We start from the raw sequence: 15,391 nt of genomic DNA, 5'->3' as shown, positions 1-15,391 counted from the left end.
ACTGTCTGAGAACATTTTGCAGAGTGGCATCTGCACTGTGCCTGATTGGCGTCCCTGATCTTTCACACATCAGATGCAGAGTATCAACACACAAACTCTGATGCAGCGATTAAATCTGTCCTGTAATGAACCTGGGCTTGATAGCCAACAGAAATCCATGCACTCACTTGAAGACTGAAAGTCTTAATTCTTGTATTTTAGGAAGATATTAAAATAATTACATCCAGACCACTGTGTTTGAATCTACACTTATGATGCCAGCATACACGAGTATGTATCACTTTCAGGAAATGATCTGCAGTGTGTCATCTCTTACTTGGATTTTACTGAAGGCTATAAATCTTGCCTTGTATTTTACAATTTGTATTCCAGATTTGAGATAAATAGTGCATACAGGATATAAAATTCAGATGGCATGGCATGTCATGGACTCTTAAAATCATTAAGGTTGAAAAAGACCTCAAAGGCCACTTAATCCAAGCGTTCACCACCCACCAATATTGCCCACTAAGTGTCATATAAGTGCATTGACATCTAAAGCTGAAGTTAGTCCCTTTGGTGTGTACAGATGTCATACATTAGAGATGGATTCCACATTGTGTTGCCTTGTGTGCAAAAACGGAGAGAAAAAGAAAAGAGGTGCAAATAATAGCAAGTTCCATGCTTTCATGAGGAACAGCTTGTATTATGAAGGAGCAGTATGTAAAATGCATCATTTTATAATAAGATTCAGTGTCTTCATGTTCTCGGTTGTTTTCTTAAGCCCAACGCAACTTGGTAAATGATTGTATTTTTTTGCAATCTGTTAACTGCTTGGCACGCTGCATGAGATTCGTTCTGCCTTCACTTATAGCATGCAAATGGGCAGATTCTCAGAATCACCAGGAAAATGCGCTTTTTGTCTCTGGAGGACATTCAAAGGTTGAGACTCGTGGTGGAGTTGGCCCTGCTGGGAGGTTACCTGCTTGGAGGTGGATTTTAACAGGTTGGGTATTAAGGAAAAATGTACTGTTGGAAAGAGGGGTAGAAGAGGCTGCGCCGGAAGATGGTGAAGTCATCATTTTGGAGGTGCTCAAGAAACATGGAGATGTGGCACTGAGGGACATGGTTAGTGGGCATGATGGGTAGGGGTTGATGGTTGGACTGGATGATCTTAGAGGTCTTTTTCAACTTTAATGATTCTGTTATCCTATGATATCCAGCCTGTTGCATGCACAAAGGGCTTCAGGCTGACCCCTTAATGTCAATGGACCTTCATTTTCTCAACCGTAAAGCAACCTTTTCATAAAACAGAGACGTGCTATAAGTGGTATTTAGGTGCTTTGAGATATACAAGTTGAATTGAAAGAGAAAGTTAATGAATTAATACAAAAAATTACAGGTCCAGTGTTCACAGCAGAGTTCTTTCAGTAGCGTGGAGGTTTTGTACAACGAGAAGATGCATTTCAGGAATGAGATAAAATGAATGATTCAGAGTGATTTCTCTGGTTTGGATGGCTGTGAACTACTCCATCAGTTTAGAAACAGTGCTGGGATTCTCTCCTCACTCTACAAGGAGCAACTGTTTCCATGGAGCCACTGTCATTTTGCAGTGAGGTCATGGCTTTTGCAATTTGTACCAAAAGAATGGTGAGCAAAGACAAGCAGACCTGTTTTTTTGTGTTGGTTTTTTTTTCCCATACACTGGAGACAGAGATAGAAACCACAGCTGTGGCTATGGGTTTTACCATGCATTGGCATTGCCTTGACGATGGCTTCATCGTACATGCTAAGGGTTTGTGCTGCCTAGCAAAAAGTATTCTGATGTGCATCTGTAGGCTGAAAAAGTTGTGATTGTTTGAGGTAAAATTTCACGAAGAACAGCCAGGAGAGGCCACATTTGTGCTGCACACAGCAGCATCCACACTTGCTCTGGCGTAAGCAAATGTTCTTCCTTTCAGGAGAGGCAGGCTGAAAAAGTAGCAATTGAAAGTGACCTTCTTGCTTTGTCCACTACAATGCCTTAGAGAGGCTGTGACTTTCTCCTCTTTTGCCCTAGGCATGTTAGAGAAGGAGAAACAATTTAAACCAAAAATATTGCTGCAGGAGCAAGTGAGTAACAGCTGGCCATAAATACACCCAGCCTGTAAATCTGAAGCTTTCCAACTATCAGAATTATTGAGAACTGGCATATTAAGTGTGATGAGATGTTCATGTGGGCAGAGGCCAACAAACAAGGTTTGGAGAAGAATGCCGAAGCCTTTAAGCTTTAACTCCTTCACTGAGGAGACGCACAGGTAAAGTCCACAGCTTCTCACCATCTAAAAATCTGGTATTAAATCCACATTGGTTGCCTGGTTTCTTTATAATAACTAACCTCCATACAGCACTTCAACTAAGTGTAGAATGAATTGGCCTCATGCCATTCCTTGTCCATTCATAGGGGGGAGATCATTGCCCTCTGTCCCCTTATGGTCATGGTGGTGGTAACTTCTTGCTGATGAGCCCAGGGATAGGATTTGAGGCTGCTGCATAGTTTTATTATCCTGATTGTTTGGATAAATCTTGCCCAATGTTGAGCAAGTGGCAATCCATGCACTGAATAAGAGTAGTGAGGCATTGGAACAGGCTGCCCAGGGAGATGGTGGAGTCTCCCTCCCTGGAGGTGTTTACAAAAAAAGGGTAGATGTGGCACTGACACACATGGTTTAGTGGGCATGGTGAGGATGGGTTGGTGGTTGGACTGGATGATCTTAGTAGCCTTTTCCAACTTTAGTGTTTCTATGATTCTGTTCTTCTGTGCTTCCTCAATCCCAGAGGTTTCTTGACTGGCACAAGATAATGGATGGTGCCACCAAGGAGAAAACATGGTATTGCTATGAGGCAAGTGAATCTAAAAAAAAAAAGGACTCTTGCACGGGAAACATCAACATGTTCAACAAACAAATAATAACATACTGATTTTTACATCAGTTTAGCCATAAAAACACTGTTTCCTAATTCTTGAAGCTACTATAGCATTCAAACCAAATGAACAAAGATGGCAAGAAAAAAAAAATGTAAACAGGAGTTTTCAAGGATTTTTGGCAATTTGCCTCACCCCAGCGAGTGGTTCAAGCCTCCTTTGAAGTACCGATGGTCAACCTCAGCCTACTACAGGCAGATATTGGCTTGGTGGACCTCACAACTCATGCGTTACATCCTGTTCTGCTTAGCAAGCAGATGTGTCCTTCACCCATCGGTAACTACCAAACATTCCCCTTTATATTAAAATCAGCAAACATGCACCACTGAACATCTCCCCCATTACAACATTGGGTTTTTTTTTTATCTGGTTCCAAGCCACTTGATGCTAAATAAAACTGGTTGTTGGGTTTGGTTGGTTTTTTTTGTTGTTTTTTTTTTTTTTCTTGCAGTAATGGTTGTTCCCAAAGGGTAGCTAAAATTGTATTATTTTTTGCTGACTGGAGCAATCTTTGCAGTAGTTTCCATCGAACTGCTGACACTCTCTTCTTTAGGGCTACATTCATTTCCACATCTCCTCTCATTTATGCATGAGGCAAGGGGAAAAATTGTTTAATATTCTTTATAAACTGGCATATGGTATAGATAATTTTTTTTCTTTTTACTATATGCAGTAAAAATGCAAATGTGTGTAGCTTATTTGCAAATGCTGGCATTAATAACTGATATTTGAACAGGCTGGATTAGCACTTTTACTGATATATTAAAAAGATTTTTTCCAATCATTTGCACACTCAAAATCAATTTTAATACAACATGCAAATTGAATTTAATTTTTTTTATTTAAAATTGCATTTATCTGCTTGAACCATTAAATTTACTATTTAATATGTACTTTCCAGCTCACTTGGTTAGAATTTCATTGCTCTTTATCTGTATAAATTTAATTAGCCTTGATATCATCAGTATATTATAGAACTAATTAAAGATTTAGATAAGTGCTGAGGGTGCTTATTTAATACCCTATAAAGTTCCATTTGGAGAGTGAGAAATTCTGTCCTTCCTAGTAGCAGCCAGGATGGAGCTACAAGGAGTGTCTCAGACATTGTTTTTGAAAAATATCATTTAATGGGTTTTAATGGATTTATCCTTCCTTTGAAAAGGCCGTGTAATTACTGTGTATCCCTGCACAGCGTGAGGGTGGCTGCTGTCTTTCGGGGAATGGTTTGTAAATGATCCAGGCGCGTGTTCCCATCCACGATGATGCCATCTGATGCCATCTGATGCAGAGATCCCCATATGCCACGTGTCCCCAACAGGGCATGGAGCCCCAAGGCACAAGGGACATACTATGGGAAGAAGGGAATATTAACAACAAGAAAAGAGATAGTTATGTAATGCGTATCTTTACATCACAGTCCCGATTTGTGCCGTTATTAAGGGCTGCGATTTGTGAAGATGTCACATGAAGAACCATTATGCTATCAATTCACCTTTATTTCTTTCTCTCGTGTTTTATTTTCAATTGCAAACCATTTCACATCCTGGGCACTTGCATATTTTGGCTTTTTAAGTGCTCTTAATGTTCTTAATGTTCTTCTGCTGTAGGAACGCAGCTCGCAGGTTCCTGCCCAAGTTGTGGTGCATGGCAATGGGACATCTCCTTTTGGGCTTCCAAGAGGCTGTGGATGAGGCTGTTCATGGTGCACATTAAGAAGGTGTAGATCACAGCACCACACAGCCATTTTGGGCTGGTCTAGCCTTATTCTAGGTTCCCTCGACAGCCCATGGAGACAAATAGGTCCTTCTTGGCCATAGTTCACCCTAAGCTGACATGAGAGATGCCCATTTATTTACATGGTGTAAGAGGAGCTGAGGTTGACTAGATGGTTGGACTAGATGTTCTTTGTGGTCTTTTCCAACCTCCATGACTAGCACAGCAATGACATCTTCGATGTGGACAATTAAACCCAAAGTAAGTGCTTTGGGCTCTTCAGGAGGCAGAAAATGGACATGACTATTGTTATGCCCAGAACTGGTCCAGATTAATTAAAAATCAATAAGGAAATCTTAAAAAAAATGACTAACAGGATATACATTCATCTGTGGAGTAGTGTCCTGAGCTTGTAATGAGATTCTCTCCTATGTTTTAGGGCTGTGTCCTGCACTGAAGGACATGGTTTAAGACAAGCAGTGTTTAGGAAATGGATGTATGTAGTAGGTGCCTTCCAGCAGCAACTCCTATTTTGTTATCATAAGTTCCCAGAATGATTAAAGACCCAGCATCCATGCTTGCAGTCTCTTGTTTTAAAACGCTTATCACTGGGTGACCTTATTGCTCTCTGCAACTCCCTGAAAGGAGGTTGTAGCAAGGTGCGGTTCGGCCTCTTTACCCAGGTAACAGCAATAGGACAAGAGGTGATGGTCTCAGGTTGTGCCAAGAGAGGCCCAGGTTGCATATTTGGAAACTCTTCTTCTCAGAAAGAGTGGTGAGGCATTGGAATAGGCTGCCCAGGGGGGTGGAGTCGCTGTCACTGAAGGTGTTCAAGAGAAGGGTAGATGTGGCACTAAAGGACATGGTTAGTGGGCATGATAGAGATGGATGGGCAGTTGGACCAGATGATCTTAGTGTTTTTTTCCAACCTTGATGACTCTATGATTCTATGTAAATATCATTACAGTCTTCATGAGGTGTAGAAATTACTGTAATTGCGGGTTTATGTCTGTTTTCCATTGATTGGTATTGCAGTTTTTGAGAATTCTCTTTGCAAAGTCTAACATGCTGCTGCTTATCCCTCCTGTCCCATCTCTGGTGCCCAAGTAACCATCAGCTCCATCCCCCATGGGCATCTCTTTTCATTCAACTCAGACCCAAAACTCTGTTTCTTCTGTATTACGTGAACCGAAGTTACCTCATTTCTTTCTGCACCTTCCCTTTTTGCACTCACTCTCCTCCTCCATATATGTGAATGTAATAGTTCTGTTGAGATCTGCCTTTATCAAAATGAAGTGACTTCATTATTGCAGCTTTGCTCTTTTTTCCTTTTCAAGTGTATATTCATTGTTCTGTCTTGTGGGTGGGTTTTTTTTGTGTGTGTGTGTGTGTCTAGATTTAGTCTGTAAGTGCTTCAGACTTAACCTTTTTTACTTTCTTACTAGATTTCTTATTAGAGTATTGCAAAATTGACTCCCTATTCCCCCAAAAGTGCAAGAGATAAAGCACAGAACACTTTTTTTTTTTTGTTCCCTTTGGGTAAGTCAGCACCCAGATCCAAGTTCTCCCCATCTGAATCTGTTTCTGTCCACATCATTACAGAGTAGGCACCCAGCTGTATAATGAGTGAATAATTAAAGTAAGATTCTTTATTCTGAAACATCACACTGTTCGTCTGAAGGTCCTTCTCTTAAGAAGAGATCAAGTCATTCTCAAGGAAATCAGAATTTAATTTTGAATTCACCTGGCCATCTTTTGAAAAACTTTCTTGTGTGCAGGCCTTGGGTTATAGGTTAGCATTAGCATTTAAATGGAGAGTGGTATTAATAGTCCTCAGAGGGTCTTTTCTCAACCTGATTGCCTTTTCAGAGATTTTTTCTTAATGAGGGAGCCTCTTTATTTTTTTCCCTTTCTCCAAGAAAAGAGTTCAGGTTACCATCTTTTTTGATAAATATACTAAAAGTGCATATTTGCAAAATGGATTCCTTTTAGGCAAGTTGATGTTTTGTTTTAAAACTGATACTTAACAGAAAGAGAAGGAAAATTTTGAAATAGGCTGGCCAGGGAGCTGGTGGGGTCACCATCCTTGGAGGTGTTCAAGAAATGTGGAGATGTGGTACTTAAGGGCATGGTTTAGTGGGAAATATTGGTGGTAGGTGAACAGTTGGACTGGGTGATATTAAAGGTCTTTTCCAACTTTAATGATTCTCTCATTCTATAATTGGCTTTAACAATTTTGATTTGCTCATGAGATGTTTTTTCTTTTGACCTGGGAACCATTTCCATCTGTGATATGTCTTCATTTATTAGCTGTTAGTACAAAGATGTTCATATGAACGTAGATCTTCCTGGGCCTCCTAAGTCAGCAGAAAGAGTACAGCGGTATTTGAGCTTTGCATTGGGCAGTGAGGGCATCATCATCTCAAAACACAACCATCAGCCCTGAGGCTGAATGTAAAGGAGGCTTTAGCCAGTTATTTACCATTCTGCCTACAGGAAGCCCTGTCTGTGGAAGATGGATTGGAACTTGATGATCCTAGAGGTCCCTTCCAACCCAAGCCATTCTCTGATTCTGTGATCCTAAAGAACTGAAGTCTTGGAGGCAAATGGATGTTCTCTTCCCTTTGTAGAACAGCAATTGTCGGCACTTCCACAGTAAATTAGGAGAAATCAGGAGAGATCGTAGAATCAAAGAATTATTAGGGTTGGAAGGAACCTCTGGAGATCATTTAGTCCAGCCTTCTCTGCCAAACCAGGTTCCCTCAAGTAGGTCACACAGGAAGGCATGCAGGCATGTTTTGAATACCTCCAGAGAAGGAAACTCTACAACCTTCTCTGGGCAGCTTGTGCCAGGGTTCTGTCACCCTCACAGTAAAGTTTGTCCTTGTGTTTATATGGAACTTCCCGTGTTCCAGTTTTTTCCTGTTGCTTCTTGTCCTGTAGCTGCTCACCACCAAAAAGTGCTTGGCCACATCCATTTGACCTCAGCCCTTCAGATATTTACAAGCATTGATAAGACTCCCTCTCAGATTTCAGCTCCAGATCTCTCAGCCTTCCCTTCTAAGAGAGATGTCCCTCCAGGCCCCTTGTAATCTTTGTAGCCCTCCAGTGGACTTTTCGGTAGTTCCCTGTCTTTCTTGAACTGAGGAGCCCGGAGCTGGACACAGCACTCCAGCTGTGGCTTCCAGTGCAGAGCAGAGGGAAAGGAGAACCTTCCTCACCCTGCTGGCCACACTTTATTGAATGCACTCCAAGCTGCTATCGGTCTTCTTGGTCAGAAGGGCGCACTGCTGGCTGATGGCCAATCTGTTGTCCACCAGGACTCTTAGGTCCTTCTCTGCAGAGCTCCTTTCCAACAGGTCAGCCCCTTAACTCTAGAGATGCATGCTGTTATTTTTCCCCAGGTGAAGGACTCTACACTTGCTCTGGTTGGACTTGATCAGGTTCCACTGTGCCCAACTCTCATCCTGTCCAGGTGTCACTGAATGGCAGCACAGCCTTCTGGTGTGTCAGCCACTCCTCCCAGCTTTATATCATTAGGAAACTTGCTGAGGTGGGATTCTATCCCTTCATCCAGATCAGTGATTAAGATGTTGAACAAGACAGACTCGACACCAACCCCTGGGTAACCCCATCACTAGTTACAGGCCTCTGACTGTACTCTGTGCTGCTTATCTCTATGCTGCTGAGCTAGTTTTCATCTATCTCATCTAGCCTGCATTTACTAATCTTCATTACAAGGATGTTGTTGGAGACAGTGTCAAAAGCCTTGCTGAAGTCAAGGTGCACAACATCCACTGTTCTCCCCTCATCTATCCAGATGGTGATGACATCACAGAAGTCTACCAGGTTGGTAGGGCATAATTTCCCCTTGGTGGGTCCATGTTGACTACTAATAATCTTCTTTCCTTTCAATTGCTTGAAGATGGCATCCAGCACAAGACACTCTGTAACAACCTGTGCTACGTTTATGCATTTGCCTTAGAGATAAACTCAACAAGCCCTATCTACACTTTTCAGCATAAGGCAAATAAATACTAACAATGCAAGTAAGCATACAAATAAGATATCCCTGATGAGCTGAGTCACCCAGGTGACTTTGTTCCCATCAGCCACATTCCTGACTGAGGTGGGTAAAGATTCCTGAGATCAGCTCTGATCTGTTTATTTCTTAACCCAAGTATCAGACTGCTCAGTGGATCTTGGCCAAACTCATGGTCAGTTTAGGATAAATCAGCTTACATGTGTTTAGCTGTGCTCACATGGAAGCCAATGGAAGGCTTGGGAAACTAAATTCATTTTCCAGTTAGGTATGTTAATCTGCTATTATTATTTATTAAACCATTTGTCAGATGATAGAATCAACTTTTGATAAATATTAATTCTTCGTCCTGGCTTTAAATCTCAACTTTAAAAACCAGAGCAGTCTGCCAGCATTTCACTGAATAGAGATCTCTCTCACCTGTCATCCATTTATTTCCCCCATCCCTTACTAACTTGCTTTTCACAACCTCCTCTTGATAATCAAAAGAGCACTTATAATGGCAGGGACAAATACACTTCTGAAAGTAAAATGAAGAGCCTAAATAAAAAATCACAGAACAAGAGGCTCATCCCACTCACTCTTTCATATTTCATTATTTGATAACATCAGAAGATGAGTCCATCAGAGCTGCTTGGGCAAAGGCAAACAGGAGTGTGTCTGATCAATATTTATTAATACTTTCAAAGACAAGGGAGGCAAAGTTGAGCAGACTTCGTAATGGAGTGAATAATTACTCATGCAAATAAGGTTTGGCCAAAGGCAATGCCATGCCAAAGCGGCAGTTTTTTAATTGCTCCCAATTAAAAATGCATACCTTTTGCTCACTCGTACTGTCTCGCTTGCTCTTTTTTCTTTTTCTTTTTTTCATTTTGCAGGAAATTTTTAATTAAAAAATAATCTGATACTGAACAGAGTGACAGATGAGTCCTGTGTTTATTAGGTATGGAATTCATCTGCAGTAACCCAGGATTTGGGACAGGCTAAGAAGAAAGTCAGTTGTAAGGACATAGAGTAAAGACAAGGTTTGCATTGACTAATGGTGCTGCAGACAGAGCAGCTCTAGCATCTCAGGAGAGGGTATGAAGTAGGATTGGTCACCCAGATGCCCACTGACACCTTGACATCATAGAATCAATAAGGTTGGAAAAGACCTCTAAGATCATCTTGTCCAGCCGTCCACCTACCACCAATATTGATCTCTAAACCATGTCCCTTAAGTACCACATCTCCACATTTCTTGAACACCTCCAAGGATGATGAATCCACCCCCTCCCTGGGCAGCCTGTTCCAATGCCTCACCACTCTTTCAGAGAAGTTTTTCCTAACACCCAACCTGAACCTCCCCTGCCCTTCACCATCACAGAGCTAGCATGAAGAACCAGGGAGGCTCAAGGCTGCGCCCCAGAGTGATGCACATCACATCATCTTCCATCTCAGAGGGTTTGCCCCAGCCAAGATGTGCTCTCTGGTGTTTTTATCAAAATCCCACCAGAACTGGCAAAAGCAAAATTTCATTTCACATCTGTTCAGCAAAAAATATCTGAAGGTGATCAATGTTTCCTAAATCTCACTGTTTACTTCGGCAGCTGTACTGTTTTTTTCTATACTTTGTGCGTATAACTGTACTTGAGATATTGCCAATACCCTCAGAGTTAACCTAACAGTAGATTTCTCCCTATGTATTGAAACAACTTTATAAATAGCTTAATCTTTTTAACACATTGAGGCTCACAGCAGCTTCTGGGCACTCTGTGCTTCACTGAGTGTGCACACCAGGATCCCAGAAGGATGCTGTAGAGCCCACTGGTAGGTGCTGCTATTTGAATTTGGACTCTTTGGCCTTTCTGCAGCACCCCAGATAAAACTGTTTAACTATGCTCCATCTGTTCCAGTGACTGGAGGCGAGGTTAGGTTTAGTCTTCTGCCTTCTGAATCCAGAACTAAGAAGTGCAGTCCCAGAGTTTAGTGGCTTTTGTTATTGATGTTCTATCAAAAGATAAAATTTGATGCTGTGGCTTTCCAAGGGACAAAACCAGCCTTGCAGAGTGGTTCTTAGCTGAACCACACAGGTGTTTTCAGTCACTCTGTGAAGCACTGGTCTTGCTTGGCATTATCAGCATCACAAGAGCTGATGAGTCTGTAGCTTGTAGGGATTACCCAAATGCCATCTGCAAATAGCAGCTGATATAAGGATGTGCGAGGTCTCTCCCATCCTTACATATCTACCTGCCTTTGGAGATGTACAGTCTGGAATCCTTTTCTTAAGTTAGGGGGATTTGAGGGATCCCTTTGATGAAAATTGCTGCTGAACAGCTCCTAACAATGCTATTCTTAAGCATATTGCATGGTTCCCCTTTCATTTCCAAGAGAAATCAAAGAATATCTTGTATTGGAGAATCACAGAATACCCTGTGTTTTCAAGAAGCAAAAGTTAGCCTGCCCCATTTTCCCTTGCTTTTAAGGAGAGCCATGTGTCCTTGAACCAGAGCCCAGCTCAGAGTCCCCTGGGGCTCTTGGTGATGATGGAGAACTCATCCTCCTTCAGTTTCAGGACTTTGTATCTCATTTGTGTGGAGCCTAACTGCTTGATTGGTTTTTCAGCGTATTGTTTATCCCCAGAAGCTGTTTTTATTTGCTTCTTGTGCTTTCTATGTGTACCTTCACTTGCACGAGCACACTTCCTTCTTCTCTGACCACAAAACACAAATCCTACCAGTCCTTGTTCCTGGAATTCATGGTTTTGGAGTCCCCTTCCTCTAGGCGTGAGCCCTTCATCCCGCCTGGTCTCTGATAGCAGTGATGTTGCTGCAGACTTTCAGCCACAGGAGCAAAGTCTCAGTAGGCAATGTCTAGAAGGAGACAGAGGGGATGAAAATGCAAAGCTCTGAAGCCCAGGAGCCTTGGGAACACAATCAGGTATGACCCAAGAAGCTGCAAACACATGGTTTTGTTACAGCCAGTTACAGTCATTGCTGCATTGTTTGGTTGAAACAATCCTTGCTGGGATGTGATGCAAGAAAGGGATATTTTCACTTCTTCCCTAAGCTTTTCAGACCCTTACTTCTTTTTAGGGATCTGCTACATCTGTGCAAGTTATACAGTTTACCAGTTCCTCTAGAAAAAGGAGTACTTTCTATCTGTGCACCACTTTTTTTTTTGCTTGTTTTGGTACCCCAAACAGACCAAAACCTACAGCCAAGCTTCACTGCTCCCGGAATCTTAGTAGTGTGGAGCCATAAAGGAGAGCCTTCCCCTTATCCCTGACTTTGAAGGGTCTGCCCAGGTTTGGGACCCCCTCTGCCTAAAGGAGCTTTGTAAAACATTGTGTTTGCACAGCTTCCCCTGGACAGGATGCTTTTCTGTTGGTATTATCTAGACCACAGGCCTGCAAGAGATCTTTCACCTTGGGACAGATGGGGAAACTGAGGCACAGAGCATGGATGTGTGGCATCTTGGCTGAAGGTAACAACTAGCAAAGAGGATCCCTCAGTTCCCCATAATTTGTGTTTTGAGTATGGAAGAGCGTTGGGAGCAGGGAAAGTAGGAGGTTTGCTCCCATGTACTTCTGCATTTTGTATTAACTTTCTATTAAATAGGAATGCCTTTGTGTTCTGCTTGTCCAGCACCTGATGCAGCCTTCTCAGTTCATGGCACTGCTGAATAAAAGATAATCACTGATGATATCCTAGAGAATTAAAGGTCTGGAGCATCAAATATCAATTCTCACCAGAGTGGTTGTTTGCTTGCTTTCCAGGCAGTATTATGAGATGCTCTACAACACAGCGGATGAGCTCTTAAACCTGGTGGTGGATCAAGGTGTGAAGTACACAGAGCTGGAATACATCTATGCCCTGAACTTACTGCACCGGAGCCAGACGGGTGTGGGAGACCAAACCACGCAGAACATGAGGTTGCAGAGGCTGAAGGAGATCATTTGTGAGCAGGCTGCTATCAAACAGGCCACCAAGGACAAGAAAATCACCACTGTTTAATCTGCTCAGCCACAGTGAGCAGCAGGGGCTGTCAGGTTGCAAGTCCAGATTTCTGTGATTCTGTTATAATTTATGGCAAAAGAGTGTACCTTCTGGGTGATGGAATGCTAGCAAGATTGGAATTGCGATTTAAAATTTGGTTTGGGGGTTTTCTTGGGGTAGGGGTTGATGTGTAATCACGTAATGCTTCCTTAACGTGTTCTCCCAATAGTGATTGCACTGCAGGAAGAACAGGCATCCTGGTGGAGACTTAGGTGGGGTGTTTGGCTTTACTCTGTCACTGCTGCTTTGCCTTGGGATGTAAGGCAGGATGGGGAAAGAGATTTCACACTGGATGAGGCCAGAGCCTTCAGTGGAAGTTCAGACCACACTGAAGTAAAAAGCACAATGGCATTACTTGTTGGTAACATGTGGAATCGTGATGATTTTGAAGCTGTTCCAACAGCGTTGCTGCATGGGAAGCCTGTTTCATCTCTGCCAGTACTTTCTGAAGTGACAGTCATAGATGCATTTCGTTTTCTGCTGTTTCCACTGCAAAGCGATCTAGTTGCTTATTCCTCCAGATAGTAATAAGCCAATTCTCGTAATGGGAGGTAACGTGGGACCATTTGTTTCCACTTCTACTTTTTCATTATCACGGAGCCATATGGCATCAGTTTCTGCAGCTCATACTGCACTGGATGATAGTGAATGTAGAAGAAAATTGTCAATATAAAGGTAATAGCTGAACTTAATTCTCTTTTTCTGAATATATCTTTAGTCTATGCCCAGCTCAGAAGATATTTTCTAATCACCATTTGATGTGCTGGAAGAACACACAGTAGCTCAGCACTGAATGATCAGCAAGGGCAGGAGGAGAGCACATTCCAGCTCTGCAGTATGAAGACTGCTCAGGTCACCATTCTGTCCTGCCTTGGCCATTTGTACCTGCCTGGTAAAAGGTTCCTTATTCACTGGGGCTGATAAGTTTATGTCAGCTCTCCAAACCAAGGATACACTGCACTTGTATTTGTCAGGTGAATAGCCAACCCGGCTGGGTTTCACATTCTGAGATAGGTTCTCTCTGAGCTGTGTAACTGCTCGTGCTTCTGTCTTGAAACTTCGGAATTAAAAGATATTTGAGAACTCCTCAAAGGCTCTGATGCTTTGTTTTTTTAAAAACTTACGTGGCATTGAAAAGATTCTCTTCCAGGTCCTAAGTCATATGGTGTCCTCCAAGAAGCAGTCTTCTGAATCAATCAGTCTAATTCCCAGCTGCCACAGTCCAACTGGACAAGAAGCTTCACAACCTCCATGTTAAAAGTAGAACCCAGTAGTTCTAACTGTTAAGAATCTTCTGATTTATATTCACTTTTTTTTCATGAACTCAGTTTTTCATGTCAGTCTTGGCCATTAAATCCAAGAATTCAATCCTTTCTATGAGGAATTTGCATGAGAAAGAGTGGAGAGCAGCCACCATGGTCATGTATGGTGATGTGGGATCTTCCTGGGGTAATGCATGAGCTCTATATTCACTAACAGTGACATCCAAGATGTGCTGCAGAGAGGATGCAAGAAAGGAGCCTGTTATGCATCCAGACATGGGAGGATGGAAAATAAGCTGCACGGTAAATGTTAGATTTCAGACCCTTTGAGGTATGTGAGGAGATCTGAATTCAGGCTGGGCTGTTGTGGCCTAGAGTCAAGCTATTTTGGATTCCGTTTGTCTCTAATCGCTTAATGATCTGAGACTGCCTCATCTTTACATGGCTGATCTCAAGCTTTGAAGTCCACATTTTCCACCCACTGAGCAGCTGTGCTGGTAGACACCACAACAAATTATACGAAAACAAGAAAATTTCAAATGTAGGAGTCTGTTTTCTTCCAAAGTAAATTATTTAAAAAATTTGTCTTTGAACTACGCATCACATTGTCCATCACACCACCATAAGCAGAAAATACGAAGTCCTGGGTCAGGTCTGTTCACTGTATTGAACAGTGTTAGAAGGAATTTGTTGGACTGCAAGGTGCAAGAACAGCATGGCATGACTATGAAGAGAGGAGAGGTGGTGACATGCAGGGGCTTACCTAGATCATTGGGGTCAAGAAACAAAAAGGTTTTGCAATTGAGGTAATTATACCATGTATGTGTTTCCAGATAGCAGGGATGGCACAGCAACAGCCCTCTTGCTACAACACACCTGGACAAGATGAGCAATGAGGGGGTCCTTTTGGCACCAAGCCTACCTGGAACAAAGAAGTCCCTTGTAAGGGGTCTGGCTTGTGTGTTGCCATTTGTAGCAATCCTCTTACTAATAGAGGATTGAGTAGGTGGGGGAGAGATCTTTTGGGAACATCTTGTGTTCATTAAGCTGTTAGTATGGGTAGAGTCAAGCTGCTTTATTTAATAGCAAGAAACTATTCAGACAACACGTTGGCTTATTGTCTCGCATGGTCCACACACATTCATACCCATCTGGAGCCACAGTTGGGAGGCCAAGCCCAAGGGTAGTACTCACACATCACTGACTTCTAAATAGGTGTTTGGAAAGGCTCTTGAGAACACATTGTCTCATCAGATGTCTTTTTAGTACTGTACTTGTCATCTTCGTATAGCAGCCACCACATACCTGGAACAGGTTGCCTAGAGATGTGGTTGGATGTCTCATCCCTGGAGATATTCATGCTCAGGCTGGACCAGGCTATGAGCGACTTGAT

At 42.4% G+C, this 15,391-nt stretch overlaps 1 protein-coding gene across 1 annotated transcript in view; it reads left to right on the top strand.

Moving 5' to 3' along the window:
• Positions 1-13,828, top strand: part of EXOC4 (exocyst complex component 4) — a gene marked incomplete at its 5' end in the record, with an annotated part of 409,823 nt that extends 395,995 nt beyond the window's left edge. The window contains 1 exon segment of the mRNA NM_001199320.3: positions 12,457-13,828. Within this exon segment, the coding sequence (NP_001186249.2) occupies positions 12,457-12,694 (238 nt within the window).
• Between the last annotated feature and the right edge of the window lie 1,563 nt (positions 13,829-15,391).

This window comes from Gallus gallus, chromosome 1 (assembly GCF_016699485.2).
Source record: "Gallus gallus isolate bGalGal1 chromosome 1, bGalGal1.mat.broiler.GRCg7b, whole genome shotgun sequence".
In the NCBI taxonomy this organism is placed as follows: domain Eukaryota; kingdom Metazoa; phylum Chordata; class Aves; order Galliformes; family Phasianidae; genus Gallus; species Gallus gallus.
This window is presented reverse-complemented; position numbering and strand designations above follow the sequence as displayed.